Source organism: Palaemon carinicauda, chromosome 21 (genome assembly GCF_036898095.1).
Source record: "Palaemon carinicauda isolate YSFRI2023 chromosome 21, ASM3689809v2, whole genome shotgun sequence".
Classification (NCBI taxonomy): domain Eukaryota; kingdom Metazoa; phylum Arthropoda; class Malacostraca; order Decapoda; family Palaemonidae; genus Palaemon; species Palaemon carinicauda.
In genome coordinates this window covers 55,510,811-55,533,767 of record NC_090745.1, presented here as the reverse complement: position 1 = coordinate 55,533,767, position 22,957 = coordinate 55,510,811, and the positions used below count along the sequence as shown (strand labels likewise).

At 38.6% G+C, this 22,957-nt stretch overlaps 1 protein-coding gene across 1 annotated transcript in view; it reads right to left on the bottom strand.

The window, feature by feature from the left end:
- LOC137614911 (diacylglycerol kinase eta-like) overlaps positions 1-22,957 on the bottom strand; it is a 773,025-nt gene that overhangs the window by 512,960 nt on the left and 237,108 nt on the right. The window contains exon 9 of the mRNA XM_068344565.1: positions 7,460-8,558. Coding sequence (XP_068200666.1) covers positions 7,460-8,558 — 1,099 coding nt within the window. The remainder of the gene's footprint in view (positions 1-7,459; positions 8,559-22,957) is intronic.

Here is a 22,957-nt window from a genome sequence, read left to right as displayed (position 1 = left end):
AGAACTTAAATCCATTCATGTCAGCCCACTGGATAATTTTGTCAATAGAGAGTTGTATTTCTCTCTCAACCATTGCCATTCTAGTTCCAGCAAATGATATTGAGAGATCATCCACAAATAATATTGAGAGAACATCTTGGGTAATGACTGAGGATATCCCATTAATTGCTACTGCAAACAGGGTTACACTCAGCACACTCCCCTGAGGAACTCCTCCTTCCTGATACTTACTCTCTGATAGAGTTTCACACACTCTCACTTGAAAAGCTATATGCGAAAGAAATGACTGAATAAATAGTGGTAGTTATCCTTTTAATCCTAGTTCATGAATTGTTTCAAGTAAACCATATCTCCATGTGGTATCATATGCCTTTTCAAAAAAAAAAAAAAAAAAAAAAAAAAAAAAAAAAAAAAAAAAAAAAAAAAAAAAAACTGTCATATGTTGCTGTTTGGAAGCAAAACCTTCACAAATAGAGGACTCAAGTCTTATTAGCACATCACTTGTTGAGTGCATTTTTCTGTATCCACATTGAATCGGTGATAAAATACCCTTCTTTTCAAGGTACCACATCAACCTTGCATTGCCATCTTCTCCATGATTTTACATAAACAAAAAGTCAATGCAATAGGTCGATACCTTGCTGCTAAAAACTTGTCCTTACCGGGTTTTAAAAAGGCTAAAATAATGGCTAGTTCCCAAACACTTGGGTAACTATGATCATGCCATATTCTATTAATAATACTTAAAATAAATAACTTTGTATTAAAATGTACATGTTTAACCATTGCATATGGAATTTGCGAAAGAAATGACTGAATAAATAGTGGTAGTTCTCCTTTTAATCCTAGTTCATGAATTGTTTTAAGTATACCATATCTCCATGTGGTATCATATGCCTTTTCAATGTAAAAAAAAAAAAAAACAGTCATATGGTGCTGTTTGGAAGCAAAGACTTCACAAATAGAGGACTCAAGTCTTATTAACACATCAGTTGTTGAGTGCATTTTTCTGAATCCACATTGAATCGGTGATAAAATACCCTTCTTTTCAAGGTACCACATCAACCTTGCATTGACCATCTTCTCCATGATTTCATATAAACAAATAAACAAAAATCAATGCAATAGGTCGATAGCTTGCTGCTAAAAACTTGTCCTTACCGGGTTTTAAAAAGGCTAAAATAATGGCTAGTTCCCAAACACTAGAGTAACTAGGATCAAGCCATATTCTATTAACAATACTTAAAATAAATAACTTTGTATTAATATGTACATGTTTAACCATTGCATATGGAATTACACCGGGTCCAGGGGCTGTATCGTTGCAAGTAGCGAGTGCGGAATCAAGTTCTTTTTCAGTAAAAGGAGAATTATACGATTTTTCCCTTCCTGTTGCAAAATTTAAAATTTTCTTTTCTTCAATGCTCCTGTACTGGTGACCAGGAACTGCTACACTCTTGCACGATACATTTGAAAAATGGTCAGCCAGGGCATTGCTAACTTCAATCCCTTCAGTCACATACCGACCATTCACTTTCAACACTGGTGGTGGGTTCGGGGTAAATTTGCCGGCAATCTTTTTTATTTTCCTCCATACAGAAGATAGTGGTGTTCTACTATTAATGGAGTAAATAATAGCCACCCAAGATTGGCGTCTAGCTTCTTTCATGGCACGACAGAACTGTGCTCTACACTTTTTGTATGTTATCAAATTTTCATCCGTACGGCGTCTATGCAATCTAGTCAGGGATTTTCTGGTGGCTCTGTGCAAGGCTGTTAATTCTGAAGACCACCACAGGACTGGTCGTCTTTCGAATAGTCCTGTGGTTTTGGGAATGGAATTGATTCCTACTGTATGGAGAGTTCCATTCAGTAGGTCTATGGCATCATCAATACTTTCAAACTGTTCTGCTCTCACTTCGATTTCGCTTAGCTCAGAAAATTTAACCCAGTCTGCCTTGTCAAGATTCCACCGTGGCGATCTTTGCAAAGGTGGACCCTTGTTGGTGTTTATAATGATTGGTGCATGATCACTAGTATGCCAATCATCTAATGTCCTCCAATCAAAATCAAGAAGGCAGTTAGACCTTGCAATTGAAAGGTCAACGCAGGACAAGATACCTGTCTGAATATAGAAGTACGTGGGCTCTCCTGTATTAAGGAGTCCCACATCCTCATTCTCCTCAATTGATGAGATAATATTGCCCCTTGTGTTTGCCAAAACATCACCCCATAAAGGATGTTTACCATTCATATTTCCCAGTAAGAGAAAAGGTTGAGGGAGTTGTTGAATGACCTCTGCTACATCATCATATAAAATATTATCATTTGGAGGTAAGTAGAGAGAGCATATTGTATATTTTCTCCCTATATCAATTTGTACAACCACTGCCTGCAGGGTTGCACGTATAGACATAGGTATTTGGGGAACATCTCGACGAATGTACATGAGACTTCCACCATGGCTCCCTGCTTGTTGATTATATGGTGTTCTATAGCTAACATACTCTCGAGGACTAGTAGTGTTAGAATCAAGCATACGTTCCTGTAGACATACAATTATGGGGGAATGTTCATGAATTAGGAGCTTAAGTTCTTCATATTTCGCCCTCAAACCCTGACAGTCCCTTTGCAAAATGGAGGAGAAAAACTATGGATTATTTCTGGAAGACATCTTGGATGAGGTCTTCCCATTAGCAGTTTTTAATCTAACATTATTACCTGTAGGTTTCTTCAGAGGTGGTCTTGTTATGTTGGGTTTTACGTTTGTGTTTTTCTTTGTATACTTTTGATCTATTTGTTGAGGTGGATGGCGGACCTCAACCTGAATTTCTTATTTATTCAGTTTATCTTCTGATTCATTAGAAACATCAACAGACAAAACATCAAATTTATTTGATGTCATAACCTTAACGTTTCTAATGGAGGGTGGAGAGAGAGAGATGGAGGTCTCTCTCTTTTAGGATTAATAGATGGGATTCTAGGTTTTTGCACCTTTCCCACTACAGGTGCATCAGGTAAGTTGGTCTTAAGTGGAACCTCCCTCAGATCAGACAAGAACATGGCCTGAGAAAGGTTTGTACAATATTTTGTAATGGGGGATGAAGGCTGTACAGTGTTAATACCCCGTGGTAAAGCCGCAGGAGGTAATATGGCTACCTCGTTATTTGACTTTTTATCAGATGGTATGCTTTTTTTTTTTAGCGATATTGGCAGTACTAGGTTGGTTTGATTTGAATGCCTTAGCATATGTATTTCATTTATTTAAGTCTTCTGGCATGGGTCACACTTATATGTTCTAAGTTCGATTTGTTGAGGGCACCTTCCTCCAACTTATATAGCTCGCAGCTCTTGTGTGTGGATTTATGATTCGAGCTGCAATTTAACACCTGGCTCCAAGTGCACATTCTCCATGGTAAGATTTAGAGCAAATACCACACATCTCATTTTTGCAAACTTTAGACGGGTGCCCAAACTTAAAACAATTAAAGCATTGCAGTGGCTTCTGCTTGAATAATCTTACTTTAAAATCCTTTCGTTGTCAATAATAATATGAAAAGGTACATCAGCATCCTGGAACGTAAGGATTATCATTGATGTACCTGGGACTTTGTGGACTTTCCATACATTTAGTGGACACATGGCCAGTATCTCCTCTGTAAATTCATATAGACCTCTGTTAAAAACTATCCCCCTTCCGTAGCTAAAATTTAGGTGGGGTTTGACATCTAACTTAATGTCATCATTACTTATTTTCATACTGGACAATATTACAGACTGTGTACTGGATTTGGCATGAATAAGGAAACTATTTTTTCCAAAACGAGATATATTGCCTGGTGCAATAGTTCCTACTTTTTTCCGAATCAATTTGCATATTTTAAAATAATTCCCTTTAACCCCCCTTGATTCAATTATAAGCCACATCGGTGGTTTTGGATTTCTCTGGGAGGGCATAACTAAATCTGCGTCTTTTTCCAACCAATTGGCAAGCCTAAACACATCCAAATCTTTTGGTACCTTATCACAGAGAGCAGCCGCGACATTCAAGTTATTAATTTTGATATTATTCAAGTTACTTATTGCACTAAATGCTTCGTCATAACTACTGTAAGATATCCATAAATCCCATGTTTCAGCTTCAAGTTTCATCCTTATTTCTTTTATGCATCCATAGCATTCAAATGCTTTACATAGATCATCATAATTTGTCTCTATTGAAATTTGGGTAACATGAAGGATTCGAAGTTTCCTCGTGTTACCCAAATTACTCGATTTTGAAATATCAGTAGAATGGTCCTTTCCCGTTCCGAGGTCATCAACAGAACTTTCCTTTATCACATTATCAGAAGTCGTCAACAGTGCCCCGGGGGGGGGGGGGGGAGTCATCAAATCCAGGGGATGGGGAGTCAGTATTTGAAGGGTCCATAGTTAAGGGTGGGATTTTTTTTTGTTCTTTGTTGGTTTACCTGCTTGAGAATATTAAGAAAGTATCATGCGTTGGAAAGAAAATTTGCATTCTCCACTATCGGCACAATGAGAGTATACTTCCCAGATGGTCCACTCCATACCCTAACCGAATGATAGCATCAAAACAGATATAGAGGCACAGGTGAAGTCTAAACCCGCCTGTTAGGACTGAGACCATGGAATCATCCTCCCCATATCTGTAATGATGGTCTTCTGGCCAAAAGCCAAGAGTCCCACCTCAAGGATTGGATCCCCCTGGATTCCGATGACCCAACCCTTGAGAGTAGTTCCACCAAAAAGGTCCAAACCATCTTTGGGATGGCTGAGATCATCCAATACTCTCATATATAGTTTTGAATGCAAATACCTCCCAACCGTGATCCCTTCTCCCATTCATCTAAGCAGGCAGTAATAACAAATGTGGATATATCCACGCCATTTAAATAAAATAAAAAATAATAGATAAATAAATAAATGAACGAATAAAATATATCTATCTATATATATATATATATATATATATATATATATATATATATATATATATATATATATATATATATATACTTAAGATAAATAATACTCACAGAGTTAGGACAGCAAGACAAAAGAAAGTTGATAAAATTAGGAGGAGGTTGAAGAAATATTGAGCAGAAGGAATAGAGGAAAGGGAGAGAAATTTAGATTCGAACTTGGGGAGTAATTTCCCTAAGTTCAAGAGCCCTCTTGCCTGTCACAATTCTTCAACAATATGAAGAAACCCCAAGACTGCGTCAAGGCATTCTCTCATTAAGAGGGTCTTAATGTAGGAAAAACTGCTTACAGATATAAGTGGAACCAAAAATAGAGAACACTGGTCGAAGAATGTCTTAAATGTAGCCTAGAAGGCACTGAACAAAGAGCGACTTCTAAAACTCTACCAATTGTAGTAAGTGTTTTTTTTTTCTTTTCCCAAATGAATTATCATTTTGCATGTCTATCAATTATTCAAGCTGGCGTCTCCTGGAACAGAATATACACTACTTTCCCTGGTTCATTCTTAAAGTTGGTGAAGAGATACTTTCGCTTTGTATCCATTTTTCATTATATACATGGCACTCTTTCTTAACTTTAGGGTTATTTAGGCATGGAAAGAATGTGTTATTGTGCAAACGATAATGAAAATCAATGGAAATGAGGCAGCAGGGCAATCAACAATAACTGTGCATGCGCAATATGATACGCCAACCTAGGTAGTATGGATATAGCCAAGAGACCGGAGATATATTAAGGTAGGGGCAAAGTCACAAAGTCTTTTTAATCCTATTGCTGAGATGCCCACGGTTAAAAATAGTATTAGCTAATGAAGTTCAGGAAGATTCACTAAAATAAAAAAAAAATACGAACATAAATGTTCATTTGAAATGTTAGGATACAAATTCAATATAATCCTTTGGAGATATGAGATCAATTGAGTTGATAAATAAAATCTTAATATTCCTGAACTGAATCCTTACACTGTGATTTTGCATAGACATTTTCATATAAATTAAACAAGAAATATTTAGAGAAATCAAAGTATATTTTATATCGATAGGAATAACTATAATATTTCTTTAATATATATGAATAACTATAAAGTTGTCTAAAACCCAAAGTTTAAACAGGTACCAAGTGTTCTCTTGGTTTATGATTAATGCAATGTTGGAGCAAAAGTAAAATTGGAAGAATATAAAAGGAATGCCTAAATATAAATTCAAACTAAAGGTGTATATACAAACAACCAAATAAATATTAGCATAAACGAGTACTGTACTAGCTTATAAAGTTTATACTAAATTTACATATTTTACTGATGAAACTACAAGGAAATAAGTAAAGTCTAATTCTAATTATCTACATGCTGTTATTCTATGAACAGCTACTGGTATGTGTTTACTGTAAATTATTTATCAAGTTGCTGTATTTCATTTCTATTTCAGTACTTGTTGCAATAATTTTCAACTAGTGCGTGCATATCTTAATGATCATTCACTTATCTACAGTTTTATTTTTAAGTTCTGCTGTCTATTAAAGTTATGCTTAATTATATTGTTTTATTTTTTAACCAGAAGATGGGAATATAATACAAAACAGGACGTGGTATCTGGATATTTTAGATATATTTTTTTCATTTTTTTTTAAAGAACGAATGAAAATGTTAAAATCCTATATATCACTGTGCAAGAAGTCACTGCTAAATCAGTTTAATTACTTACTCCAGAAGCTATGAGAATGCAGCTAATCGTTTAAAGTAATTCTCAAATCCTACTATTACATACATGAATATATTTAACACAGCAAAAACTACTTGTAAGAAATAACATGCCAGTAACCAAAAGGCATATGTCATTAATTATGCGTTACTCCATAATGAATCAGACAAAGCTATACAATACCTATGGCAGGAGAGCTAGATTAGAAGTATTTGACACATTTACCAAATATAGTAGTACAGTACTCCATGAATTAAAGAATAAACTAACTGGGACATGCAATTCTTCATGTGTTATTTACGATGCTGAATAGTCTTTTCTAGTAATGCTACATACTGGAGCTTCAAAGGTGATAGGTCAATAGCAGTGTATGGGACTTAATCAACGGCAACTCGTCTGTTTATCAGAGGTGTGGGGGGAAGGTTACTCAAGGAAGTACCAAAATTGCCTCATATTTCTCAAAACTACACTTTCTTAACAATGACAGTTCTTGATAAACTTACCTCATCAATGGATTTTAGAACAAAGAGCATGTAGCATAATGACAGATAGAACATGTCAAAAATCTCAAAATCTTGGAGATAGTAATAATAACTTTATAAAACAAGCATAATATATATAAAAGGCATAATAACACTATTCAATAGTAAAAATTTGTCTGGAAACTATCATAATGAATGCATTAATTACTAGAAATAATATTTCAGAAAGAGTATTCAAAGCAAATGGACATCATAAGAAATAACTGTCCGTACCTTTCTCATCAACTTCATCCTCTGTGCCTGCCTCTGCACCTTCAACAATACGCTCCGAAGTCGGGGGAACCATTTCCTCTCCGTCATCATCAAGAATTTCTAATTGCTCTTCCTCAGCTAATGGAACAGTTGGTGTTCTTATTTCTTCAAAGTCCACCTCTTCACCGTGGGGCATTTCTCTAACTGGTGACTGCCACTCTGGGGATTCATACTTTTTTTCCTTAGTACCTTGGTCAGACATACTATTCACAGAAGTCTCTTCTGCTACACTTGCATCCCCCTCAGGAGTAGTATCTTCAAAATTGCCTCCTTCTTTATTTCCTGTTCTCTGAGTTTCTCTAACAGTGTCATCTGTTTCATCGCTATCAGCAGTTTCAGTTTTCTCTTTATCGTCTTCTTCTACCTCTACTTCCTCTCCATCACCAAATTCAATCTCCCTTTCTTCATCCATATCTTCATCAATATCAATTGAATTATTCAAAGAACTTGCCAGAGAATCTCTTATTTCTGATATTGATTTTTCTTCAAATGCATATGGTTCTTCATCATCACCAACTTCCATAAGATTATCTGTTGATGATTGAATTCGAACTTCAATATCCTCAATAGCAATAAGTGTTCCTTCTCCATAATCTTTGTCCTGCATGCTGTTTTTTCGACTTCCTTCCTGCACACTACTTTTTCTACTATATTCCTGAACACTATTCTTCCGGGATAAATCAGCAAACTCACTTGGAACTGGTAAGGTTGGTGGGAACTCAAACTCATTTTGGCTTTCTCGACAAATATCAGGAAGAGGGGATATGCACTCATATTTAGCTCTTAGCTGCTCAAATGGATCATCTGAATTTGGTGTTCTGGGGGGAGAGCCTACACTAGGAAGCCTAAGAAATGATGATGAATAGAAGGAGCCTTGATGATGACTTTCAACAACAGAAATAGTAGATACAGGGATACCAAGACTAAACTGAGCAGGAGATGCTGGTGGAAGTGGAAAATTAGTAGTAATAGAAGACATGAACGGTGACAAGCCCTTTACTGGAACAGGTGAGAGACATGTGGTAGGCTCACACGATGATGCAGCACTATCTGGAAGAACCTGAAAAGAATATACCAAATAAGTGTGTTGAAAAAATCTTTCTGACCATATCTCTTATCTAGTATGAAAACAACAGTTACTGTATTCTACTCATAAGTTTCTTAGACATGAAGCGTTATCCTTAAAAAAATGTTTTGAGGGTCATATTTCTACTTTTTAATTTTCTTGAAGATGATTATATGAATTTTATGAGTGACGGTATATAATATTTTTTCTTTTTATCTAAATGACATTATGTTGATTAGGTTTTGTATTAGGTTTATAGAATCAAATGATGGATCAAGTTTAATAGATAATATATTTTCCCAAAATGGAATGTAGTAACTACAAAAGAATTAAACTAACAGATCATGGATTGAAAGTTTTTAAGAGGGTACTTTGTGAGAGATAGAGAGAAACTGTAAAGATTGGGAAAAAGCAGTATTGATTTATTAGAAGGAGAGGGACTGAGGATGCCATCTTTATAGTACGGCAGTTACAGGAAGAAGGCTAGTAGGAAACCAGAAGCTCTTATGGGCTTTTGTAGATTTAATTAAGGCTTATGAAAGAATACCAAGTGAAGTGATGTTTTGGTGATTGGGGAAGAGGAAAGTTGGTTAGAATGGTAGAGATGGTGTACAAAAGAACATTGGCAAAACTAATAACATCTGTTGTGGAAACTAAAACCTTTAAAGTTAGTGTTGGATTACAAGCATAGGTCAGCATCAAGCCCACTTTTATTTGTGCTGTCTTGGATGTGTTAAAGTGAAAATGCGAAAGATCAACCTTTGCTTATTCAAAAAAAAATTTTGTTTCTTTGCTTGTGCCAAATCCTTAAGAGAGAGAGAGAGAGAGAGAGAGAGAGAGAGAGAGAGAGAGAGAGAGAGAGAGAGAGAGAGAGAGAGAGAGAGAGAGAGAGAGAGAGAGAGAGGTTGACATTGGATGATATATCAGAGATAGTTGAGGATTGCCAGTTCGATAGGTGCATGGAAGAAAGTAAATCTCTAAATGTAGGAACTGGAATGGAGGAAAGTGTACCAGAATTCGGTAATTTTGAAGAAACTGTTCGGAAATGGCAAATAGGGAGAATTGATAGTGTTGTAGATAGGAACATTGTGGTGATTAAAGTAGGGATACGTCTATCAATTATGTTGACTAGATTATCATTCAAAGAGACAACAGGATCAACACTATTATATAATTAAGACCAATTCAAGTGCAAATGATCATACAAAATCCCATTCCAGTCTGCTTGAGATTTCATATAACTCTTACATGAGTAACATATATCTGGGACAGGCTGCTCATTCTTCACTTCTAATGAAATTAAAACATGATCTGATGCCCAAAGTGGAGAACCAACCTTACTTGTTATAATGCAATGGGAGTTGGTGTATACGAGGTCAAAGCAGTTACCAGACCTGTGAGTAGCTTCACTTATGATTTGTTCACAGACTGATTCAGAATTTAACCACTCCCTATGGTGATAATTGAAATCTCCAACAAAGACAAAAGATGCCTTTCTATCCTCTTCTTGTATCTTAGCCATAATGGTAAGAAGACAATTGAAGATAGCTTAATCCATGTCTGGATTTCGATTGATCAGAACACAAATAGATGTCATGTCTACCACAAACTTTTATTACCTGAATCTCATGACATCCACATTCATAGCGGGACTTATGAGAAGCAGGGTACTCAGTCCTAATATACACTGCCATTGCCCTGGCCTTAGGAATGGCATCCCATTTCAAAATTACTGGCTCTTAAAACCAGTTATGAGCAGCTCAGATGAGTGCCTCAAATTAGATACCTAAGTTTCTGGGCAAAAAAGAATATCATACTGTCTGGAAGCAAACTGTATGAAGACCACGCATATTGCAATACAGTAGACGACATTGGAGAAATCTAGGACCTACTAGTCCTGGATTTCGCTCAATGTCTCCAAACAGCATAAAAATTAATGGTAATAAAAAAGATACCACATACTCAAAAACTAACTTAACAAGAATGATGATAAAAACAATATGTACAGAAATGTAAATATACTATAGAAAAAAGGCAAAAAAAACTGGTCAACATGGAGGAGCCGATACACCACACAAGGCTGAATACCCTCCAGGATAGCCACTTCAACAGAAGGGAGGACAGCAAGGATGGTTTTGAAAAGATAAAGATAAGGAAAAGCTAACTTCTTGAAAAACCACCAAGCATCCATGGCCCTTCTATTAAGCCTGCCCAACACACCATTTCAATAAAACAAAAGCAAGAAAAAAAGTAAGATAGAATAGTGTGCCTGAGTGCACCCTCAAGCAAGAGAGTATACGAAGGCACAGATACTATAAGCAATAGTACTGTTCCCGACACTGACAGGGTAATGAAGAAAACCATTCGAGTGAGTGTAGGCTAATGATTGTTTGCAGTGATAAAGACTGTTGGAATAACTGAAGGTTATTTAGTTTTTTGTTAACTAGGTGACAAAGGTTGGGAATGGTCTGGGTAAATAATTTTTTTTACAGGAGGAATGGTTTGTCAAATGTCGGATATATTTAATTTTTTATCCAGCTTGGGATTTTTTTTTTTTTTTTTGTGAAATTAACATTGTGTACAATATTGTTCATCTTTGCTTTGGAGTGACTGTGAATGGTAGAATCAGTTTATTATTTTTTTACTTTTTTATTATAGTCTGATATTTTAGTTAGGGATGTACCAACCGTGTGTCACACAATTGTACATAATTATTTTGTATATATTATGCTTGTATCTGCGCTCTTCCCTCGCACTAAAAAGAACCTGAATGATCATGTTTCCGGTTTTGCTCTGTAATATTGTCTGTCTCTCGAACATGTTATGTCCTGTTGCCATGAGGTTTTGAATATAAAGGAGAGTGTTCCTTAATAAACAACTCAGTTGATTGCATCCTGCCTTTGAGTTCACAACCCTCTCTTGGCCGTCACATTGGTGACACCGGAAGTCGACTCGCTCCCACCGCCTTCCACCCTCACCCCCTCGCCCCTTCATCGTTGGTACTATGACGGACTCTACGGCAGTTGGTGCTGCGGCCGCTCCATTCAAACTTTCATCGTTTGCCAGCGGAGAGGCGTTTGTTTGGTTTCAGCGCGCAGAAGTCCAGTTTCGTATCAGGGGCGTGACTCGCTCAACCACCAAAGCAGATTATGTTCTCGCAGCGATACCCAAGGACACCTTCCAGAAATATCCGAATGGCTTTGTGAACAAGGAGACACCCCAATAGCGTATGACGCCCTCAAAACATACCTTCTGCAGCAGTACTCGCCGTCGCCAGCCGCCCGTATAGCAAAGCATTTTCAGCTCTCGCAACAACCGTTGGGGGACCAAAGGGCTTCGCTTGCCCTCAGGGAGATGACCAATATCACTCGCCTTCAACCTGCCGCAGACGGCTCTCCTCGTGAGGTGAACCTACTTCGTGCCCTTTGGATACTCCGTTTACCCGAACCTGTACGCGCTGCCATACCCGATGTCGATAGTTTACCCATAAAGGACTTGATGACCAAAGCCGACGCCCTTATGGACAGCCACTTCAAGACCTCCATCAACGCCTCCACCCCTGGCGACGAGGATGCCTATTCAACGTCAACCGAAGCCGACATGAATGCCGTAGGACATACACGCCTACCCCATGACGTGCCGAAGCGGCGACAAAGCCGCCCACTACCCACCAATCACTCGCGCCCCAACGAACGACTTCTACAGCCACTTATTACCTCCCATCCGCCACAGTTTTGCTACTACCACTTCAGATTGGGGGCAACCGCGAAGAAATGTGCCAAGGATTGTCAGTGGCCAAAAAACGTGTAAGTAGGCCATCGCTTGTGGCGGTGGCCTCCCATGTTTCTAATCTTTTCTTTTTACAGGATGCAGGAACGGGCGTGCGATTTTTGGTAGACACGGGTGCTTGTCGTTCTCTTTTGCCAAGGAAACTCTTCAAGGCACGACGTAGTCTGTCTACATCTGCCAACGTCCGCTTGGTAGCTGCCAACGGATCTGCGATACCCACCTACGGTTACGAGAACATCACATTATCGTTCGGAAACGGTAAATTCAATAGGAAGTTTCTCGTTGCTGACGTCACAATGTCAATCCTCGTACGGAATTCCTCTCTCATTTCCACCTTCTGGTCGATGTTGCCCACCGACGATTGGTCAACGCTGACTCGTACTTGTCGACACCTCTTCAACCCGTCCCCTCTAACCTCGCTCTCCACATCAGCGCACCTTACGGATACCTACGACCACCTCCTCACGTCGTACCCGGAAGTTTTCCGTCCAGAACTTCGCCAAACGCCCACGGTTCCTGCCAAGCACGGTATTTATCACCATATCAAGACGATGGGACCCCCAGTTTTCGCAAAATTCAGAAATCTGGCACCGGAACGATTGGCAGCCGCCAAACAGACGGTCGCCGAAATGGAGGAAATGGGCCTTTGCCAAAAGGCCTCCAGCCCATGGTCGTCACCCTTACACATCGTTCTGAAGAAAGACGGCTCCCTCCGTCCGTGCGGGGATTACAGGCGCCTGAGCATGCAAACAGAACCGGATCACTACCCCCTCCCAAACATTGCCGACATGACCTCCTACCTGCACAAAGCGAAGGTTTTCTCTACGCTCGACCTCCTGAAGGGTTATTATCAGGTGCCTATGAACCCAGAAGACATCCCCAAGACTGTCATCACCACTCCGTTTGGTACATACACCTTCAATTACTCCTGTTTTGGCCTTCGTAGTGCTGGGGCAACATTTCAACGTCTCATGGATGGCATCTTAGGGGACCTCCCTTTCAGTGTATGTTATGTGGACGACATACTTGTGTTCTCCTCCTCAAAAGAGGAATACCTCCGTCACCTGCGCATCGTGCTCGACCGCCTGCAACAAAACGGCCTTGTAGTCCGGTACGACAAGTGTACCTTTGGCGCCAACGAAGTGTCGTTCTTAGGGCACCGTATCACTCCTGAAGGAGTCCATCCCCTCCCTGAGAAGGTAGCAGCCGTTCAGAGCTTCCCCGCGCCCTCGACCGTCAAAGCTCTGCAGGAATTCTTGGGCATGATTATTATTATTATTATTATTATTATTATTATTAAATGCTAAGCTACAACCCTAGTTGGAAAAGCAGGATGCTATAAGCCCAGGGGCCCCAACAGGGAAAATAGCTCAGTGAGGAAAGGAAGCAAGGAAAAATAAAATATTTTAAGAATAGTAACATTTAAATAAACATTTCCTATATAAACAATAAAAACTTCAACAAAACAAGAGAAAGAGAAACTAGATACAACAGTGTGCCTGAGTGTACCCCCAAGCAAGAGAACTCTAACCCAAGACAGTGGAAGGCCATGGTACAGAGGCTATAGCACTACCCAAGACTAGAGAACAATGGTTTGATTTTGGAGTGTCCTTCTCCTAGAAGAGCTGCTTACCATAGCTAAAGAGTCTCTTCTACCCTTACCAAGAGGAAAGTAGCCACTGAACAATTACATTGCCGTAGTTAACCCCTTGGGCGAAGAAGAATTGTTTAATAATCTCAGTGTTGTCAGGTGTATGAGGACAGAGGAATATCTATAAAGAATAGGCCAGACTATTCGGTGTCTGTGTAGGCAAAGGGAAAGAACCGTAACCAGAGAGAAGGATCCAGTATGGTACTGTCTGGCCAGTCAAAGGACCCCCTAACTCTCTAGTGGTAGTATCTCAACGGGCGGCTGGTGCCCTGGCAACTATTATCACCGTTTTCTGCTAGCCATTGCCGCCACTCTTGCTCCCCTCTACGCCTCCCTCAAGGGCAAGCCAAAGGACCTGAAGTGAGGTCCCCTTCAAGAAGCAGCCTTCTGCAATGCAAAGAAGGCCCTATCAACTGCTGCGGCTCTCACTTTTCCTATCCCACACGCCCCTCTCCTTCTCTCCACCGATGCCAGCGACGTCGCTATTGGTGCAGTACTCGAGCAGGTGGTCAAAGGCTCGCCCCGCCCATTGGCCTTCTTCAGCAAAAAACTGTCCAATGCAGAATCGGGTTATTCTACCTTCGATCGAGAATTGCTGGCGGTGCACTTGGCTGTCCGTCACTTTCGCCATTTCTTAGAAGGTACGCCCTTCGTCATTCGCACAGACCACATGCCTCTGGTGCACGCCTTCACACGACAGTCTGACGCCTGGTCCGCCCGTCAACGCCGACATCTCTCCGCCGTGGCTGAATACAATTGCACCCTCCAATACGTCCCTGGGAAAATGAATCCCGTTGCCGATGCCCTGTCAAGAAACACGTTGGCTGCCGTTCAACTGGGATTGGATTACAACACCCTGGCTGAAGCCCAACGACAGGATCCAGAGTATCCAGCTTGTAGGACATCCTGCACGTCCCTCCGTTGGGAAGACTTTCCCCTCGAAGACTCCAACACCACCCTCCTCTGTGACGTCAGTACTGGTAGACCGCGACCTTGGATTCCTGCTCCCATGCGCCGACAGGTGTTTGATTTCCTTCACGGCCTTTCACATCCCTCGTGCCATTCTACTGCACAGCTGCTGAAGGCAAAGTTCATTTGGCACAGCATTTCTAAGGATGCTAAGGATTGGGTCCGCGCCTCTACTTCTTGCCAAACTTCCAAAGTACATCGACACACGGATTCCGGAGTGGGCACCTTTCCTCAACCTCGGCGTCGTTTCGCACACATTCACGTCGACGTTGTAGGCCCCCTACTCACAACACAAGGACATCGTTACCTGTTTACCGTCATCGACCGCTCCACTCGTTAGCCTGAAGCCATTCCCATGGAAACTGCAACGTCCGCCTCATGTACATCTGCCTTACTCTCTGGATTGATTTCAAGATTCGGTATCACTGAGCATATTACTTCTGACAGGGGAACCACTTTCACCTCTCAATTGTGGACGTCATTAGCGAATCTCCTAGGTATCACCCTACATCAGACAACTGCCTACAACCCCGCTGCCAATGGAATGGTTGAACGTTTTCATCGCACCCTCAAAGCAGCTTTGATGTCCCGCTGCAAGGATTGCAACTGGTTTACTCAGCTTCCCTGGGTCCTCCTGGGACTAAGGACCACTCCTAAAGACGCCCTCGACGTCTCGGCAGCTGAAATGGTGTATGGCGACCCGTTGGTCGTCCCTGCCAAATTTTTTCCTTCTACAACCTCCTCCGACGATCTCCAGCGCATACGTCACGTCGTGGGAAAATTTACTCCGTGCCGCCAGACTTACAAGCTCCCAGCGAAGCATTACATACCAACGGACTTGCACTCTGCAACGCACGTCTTCCTGCGCAACGACACTAGCAAGCCACCACTAATGCCCCCTTACACGGGCCCTTTCCTTGGGATCCGACGCAGTCCGAAAGCATTCCTACTAAATATTCGGGGCAAAGAAGATTGGGTCTCCGTTGATCGTCTAAAACCTGCTTATCTTCTGCCAGATGACCCGCCTACAGTTCGCCTCTCTAGATCAGGGCGCCCTATTTAACATGTACAGTATATCATTTTTAGGGGGGGAGCCATGTACCAACCGTGTGTCACACAATTGTACATAATTATTTTGTATATATTATGCTTGTATCTGCGCTCTTCCCTCACACTAAAAAGAACCTGAATGATCATGTCTCCGGTTTTGCTCTGTAATATTGTCTGTCTCTCGAACATGTTATGTCCTGTTGCCTTGAGGTTTTGTATATAAAGGAGTGTTCCTTAATAAACAATTCAGTTGATTGCATCCTGCCTTTGAGTTCACAACCCTCTCTCGGCAGTCACAGAGAGGAGTGTTAATATGTGGGTTTTTTCCAGGTTGTAATTACTCCTTTAGAGACTCAAGTTTGAATGCTTATTATGAGTCTGCTAGTAAAATGGCTTCGATACAACTGATTTTGGATTTTGAAAATTGGAAAAGACCAAACATGTAATAAGGAATTTACTCCCCTGGATTTACTATAATAATAATGAAAATGATGATGATGATGATGACGACGACACCGATTTTGCTTGGAAATAGGATGATGTTCTGAAAAACTTAAATAAATGAAGTACCAGCGGAAGTAGTCCACTAAGTGGCTCTGTGGTGGAGGGGGACATTATTGATGGACCTCTAGCTTGGCGGCCGACTGTCACGCACTATCAAGAACTTTTAGATTTTAAATTTTGTTTAATTTCTGGTTTAAGAACAATTATCTATATATATTTATTGAAAATCATATCATTTGTCTTTGTTTTTAAACTGTGATGATAAAGGAAGAGGAGGAAAATCTCACAAAAGTATTCAATAGACAACAATACTACATTGGTTATAATATATATACAGTATATATATATATATATATATATATATATATATATATATATATATATATATATATATATATATATATATATATATATATATATATATTATATTATATATATATATATATATATATATATATATATATATATATATATATATATATATATATATATATATATATATATATATATCCATGGCTGATGCTCCATAGGAAAATCAATAATCACCATCATCACCTCCTACACCTATTGAGGCGAAGGGTCTTGGTTAGACTTTGCCAGTTGTCTCTATCTTGAGCTTTTAAATTAATACTTCTCCTTTCATCATCTCCTACTTCACGATTAATAGTTCTCAACCATGTAGGCCTGGGTCTCCCAACTCTTTTAGTGCCATGTGGAGCCAAGTTAAAAGTTTGGTGAACTAGTCTCTCTTGAGGAATGCAAAGAGCATGTCCAAACCATCTCATCTAACCCTCGCCATGATCTCGCCCACATATGGCGCTTGGGTAATCCCTCTTATAGTTTCATTTTTAATCCTCTCCCGCCGTTTACCTTCCAATATGCTTCTGAGGGCTGTGTTCTCAAACCTACAAAATCATGTCCATACAGTATCACGGATCTCAGTTTATATAGCCAGATTTTTCTGTATAATTTCAGGAGCTTTAATTTCTAGATTTTACTTAACCTAGCCATTGTCTGATTTGCTTTTTTCAATCTTTCATTATACTCTAATTCTAAAGACCTTGTATTAGAGATCATAGTTCCTAAATATTTAAATGATACCACCTCATTAATCCTTTCAGCCTCAAATGTAATTTCATCTTCTATTACATATTTTGTTCCCATCATCTCCGTTTTTCTTCTATCTATTTTGAACCCAATCTCATGTCATACTTAATGCATTCTGGTAAGTAGGCTTTACAAGTCCTGTGGTGTTCTACTAATAAGGGCAGCATCATCAGCATAATCTAGGTCAGCCAATTTCCTGTTATCAATACAGTCCAATCCTTTTCCACCATCCCCAACTGTTGTATACACTACAAAATCCATGAGGAGGATAAACAACATAGGTGATAACACATTCCCTTGGTGTAGACCAATCTTCACTGGAAATGTACTTGATAGGACTACACTAACATTATCTTTGTACTCTCTATTCTCATGAACAGACTTAACCAAAGGCTTTTTTGTACTTCACAAATGCCATCAGAAGTGAATTTCTATATTATGCATACTGCTGTATCATATGTCTTAAAATGAAAATTTGGTCAGTATAACTTCTACCTTTTCTAAATACTGCTTGTTCCTTTCTGTTTTTGATCAAGCTTTCTCTCTAGTCTCTTTATTATACATTTACATGACAACTGATGACATAAGAGTGATGCCTCTGTAATCATTGCAATCAGTCATGTTTCCTTTTTTGCTATTTTCACCAACACACCTAGCTCCCATTCATCAGGTTTTGCCTTTTCACACCACATTCTACAAAATAATTTTATAAGTATTCTGGGAGTCACGTCATTTTCGGCCAATATCATATTGGCGTTATTCCATCGTAACCACAGGCTTTCCATATCTTTAGTTTTTCAATAATAGATTCAACTTCAAATACACTGAATTCATTCATGGACACATCAAGGTCTTCCTCAGCTTCAAGTATATCAATCAAATTATTCCCTTCTGATCTCCTATTCATGACCTCACTAAAGTGTTCCCTCCAATATTTGCCTTTCTTCATCTTCGGTTGTTATAACAGATTCATCTCTCTTTATAATGGGTATTTGCTTCCCCAGAAGAGATTTCATGTGAGCAATTCCTACACCATATCCACTTCCGGAATTCATAGCATTGTCAGCCTCATCTGCTTTCCTGTCTAAATATTCTTTCCAGACATTCCAAACTTTTCTTATGACCTCACTCTCTATACTGGAATACTTAGCACGCTCTACCATGTAATTTTCATTACTTCCTCGAACACTTTTAACAATCTATTTCCGTTTTGGTCTCCTTTTTATAATATCCCAAGTATCATTTAATAACCAGAGTTTTCTCCTTGTAACGGCATGTCCCAAAACATCACTACCAACTGACTGATATATGTTCTTAATATCATACCATTCTTCAATAATTGTCTGCTCTTCGTCTCTTAAAGTCTCTATAACTGCAAATCAATCCCTACATTCAATTGCAAAGGTTTCTCTATGCTCATCTTCTAGAAGCTTAGTTGTATCAAACCTAGGTATTATATCGATATTTCTGTTAGGTACTTTCAGTTTTAGTTTCAGTGTGGTAATGGGACGCTGGTGATCACTACCAATATATACACCTCTATAGCTTCTTACATTTCTCAAAGTCCATCTTCTCTCTTTATATTTCTCGGAGTCCTCCTTCTCTCTTTATAAATGGTTATGTGATCTATTTGATTTTTGTAATTGCCACATAGTGAAGTCCATGTATATTTGTGGATGTCCTTGTGCTGGAAAAGAGTACCTTCAATAATAAGATTGCTTGTTGAATAGAAACTTATACAGAGTGCCCCATTTTCTTTTGCAATTTCGCCAAGACTCCCAACACCCATCACATTCTCTCTATCTTAATTATTCCTTCCCACTTTAGCATTGACGTCACCCATTACAATTTTCATACCTCTCTCTGGGATCTCATTTAATACACACTGCAGTTCTTCATAATTTAGTATTCATCTTTCCTTTCTTCAGGGGAATCATTTGTTGGTGCATAGCAAACTATAATACTCATATTGCACTGCTTTGATTTAAACTTAGCAAGTAACAACCAACTATTTACACCTCTCCATTCCGTTAATGCCTTTTCTTCTCTTGGTGTCATCATCAGTCCTACCCGTTCTCTTCCAAATTCTAATCCCCTTACAATGTGCTTCAGTGAGGGCCAAGATATCTAAACTATATTTCATGAATCAATTTTATACTTGCAGTAAACTCCCAGTGTGATTCATGGTTCTAACATTCCAATTACCTAATTTTAAATTTTTCTTTAGTATTTATAAACTGGGAGATTCTTAGCACCCCGCTAGACACTAGACTGGGGTCCATTCAGTCACTTTCGCTTCCCATAGACTGACTAAATCCATAGAGGATTCATTGGCTAAATTCCTCAAAGGATAGGTAGCTCCTTGTGATTTGCAGTGCCTTTTTAAATTAAGGCAAGTGACCCCTTCCGGACAATATTAATTCCAGTATGATCATCTGCCAGGCATCAGAAGTAAAAGCTGAAAAGCATTTGCCTATTACCCTGAACCCAATCCGTCACCCTGCTGACAGTGACAGCATCGAGATTTAAGGTGACATTTCCTCCACACCAAAAATTCTTGTTACTCGATCATTGCTAAGATATACCACCTAGCATGAATCGATACTGTGATAAAATCTTGTTGGAATTAAAGAAATTCTTTGTAAGCGAAAACTTAGTGCTATTATTATTATTATTATTATTATTATTATTATTACAAACTAAGCTACAATCCTAGTAGGAAAAGCTGGATACTATAAACCAAAGGACACGAACAAGGAAAAATAGCCGAGTGAAGAAAGGAAACATGGAAAGAAATAAACCACAAGAGATATAATGTACAACCAAAAAAAAAAAAAAAAAATCAAAGAACAGCAACAACATTAAATTGGATTTTTCATATATAAATCATAAACTTCTAGTCAACTAACCAGACTTCATGTTCATCTAAGCCTATGTCAGGTGTCTAAGAAATGTGAAAGACAGTGAAATATTAATTTTGCTTCAATATAAAATGCTCACTTACCGTTCCACCAAGTCCATCTAATTACCTGCTTGAGGGTACACATGAGCATGCTATTCGATCTAACTATTGTTTATATATATATATATATATATATATAGATAGATAGATAGATAGATAGATATATGTATATATATATATATATATATATATATATATATATATATATATATATATATATATATATATATATATATATAGATATATATAATATATATATTATATATATATAGATAGATATAGATATATATAATATATATATATATATATTATATATCTATATATATATATATATATATATATATATATATATATATATATATATATATATATATATAAACAATAGTTAGATCAAATAGCATGCTCGAGTGTACCCTCAAGCAGGTAAGAAGATGGACTTGGTGGAACGGTAAGAGGGCATTTTTTATTGCAACATGAAGCAAAATTAGTATTTTATCGTCTTTTACATATCTTAGACACATGACATAGGCTTAGATGTACATGTAGTCTGGTTAGTTGACTAGAAGTTTATGATTATAAAACTACACAGCATAATGTTTTGTGACATTGTCAATTTAGGGTTTTCACATATTTTGACCAATGGATACTTTGAAAGTTATATATTTTATCCATCAGCCGACAATACGTTGTTGCTGTAATTTAGTGATGCATGAGATCAACCTCTCAATAATGTTTACAGCATTATAGTTTCAGTCTTCAATTTGACGCTATCAATTCTACCAAGCTGGAACCAGTGCCAGAATTTCACATGACATTACCTTGTGCTACAACGTATATGAGCCTTCATTGGGATCATCTCCAATATTTCCCCAATGTTACTAATTGCTGCACGCTGGAATTCTTTGGTGATTACCGCTGAAAATGAGTATGACTTGAAGTGATGAGTTGTGGTGACAAGGCAGTAGAAACTTCGGAGAGGGGTGGCTTGAGGGTAAATGTGGACAAGACTGAAGTTAGGTGAGCAGTAAGGAAGGTAGGGACAGGAAAGTAGAGGTTCGGTTATAATTTAGGTAGAACAATTCAAGAGGGAGGGTGTGAGACTGGAGACTGAAGTTGAGAATAGGATAATGGCAGCATGGGGGCAGTGGAGGGAGGTAGCAGGAGTGGTATGTGATAAGAAAATGCCAATAAAGCTAAAAGTCAAGATATATAGCACAGTAATACGGTTCACTTTCCTTTTGCCTATACACTCACACACCGAATAGTCTGGCCTATTCTTTACATATTCTCCTCTGTCCTCATACACCTAACAACACTGAGATTACCAAACAATTCTTCTTACTGCACTATAATTGTTCAGTGGCCACTTTCCTCTTTGTAAGGGTAGAAGAGATGCTTTAGCTATGGTAAGCAGCTCTTCTAGGAGAAGGACACTCCAAAATCAAACCATTGTTCTCTAACTTTGGTTAGTGCCATAGCCTCTGTACAATGGTCTTCCAGTGTCTTGGGTTAGAGTTCTCCTGCTTGAGGGTACACTCGGGCACACTGTTCTATCTTATATCTTATTTCTCTTCCTCTTGTTTTGTTAGAGTTTTTATAGTTTATAAAGTGATATTTATTCTAATATTGTTGCTCTTCTTAAAACATTTTATTTTTCCTTGTTCCCTTTCCTCACTGAGCTATTTTCCCTGTTGGAGCCCCTGGGCTAGTAGGCTAGTAATGATTATATGCTATTTTGACTAATAAGCAACATAAAATAAGAGAATTATATAAAAATATTTGATTATTATTTTCTAAATTGGAGTCGGAGTCGGTTCTAAAAAATTATAGGAGTCGGAGTCGGATGTTCAGAGTCCCGACTCCACAGCCCTGCTTGGGATAGGCGAGGTTCTAAACGCTCCTGTGGACAATCTTTTACCAGCATGATTTATTGAATCTAATATCTTTTATCGGCTTGGGGTGGCTGAGGAGTATATTTCACAGCGATAACTAATTTTGGAAAAAATTAGGGCCTAGTATAATTTCAAAATAGTTTTACTGTCTGCCCCATGATGTATGAGACAATACATTTAAAAGATTCTGAGCCTCAATACATTTAGCTTTTAACGCTTTTAAGTGAGAAACTCGTGTAAGCCTAAAATCAAATATCAAACCTAAAACTTTAGCTTCACTTACACATGGAATCCGTTGATCTTTAATGTATATATCCGGGTCTGGATGTAATCCCCAGATACGACAGAAATGGACAACTGTAGTTTTACTTGTTGAGAACTTAAATCCATTCATATCGGCCCATTTTGTCAAATGGGAGTTGTATTTTTCTCTCAACCATTGCCATTCTAGCTACAGCAAATGATAAGG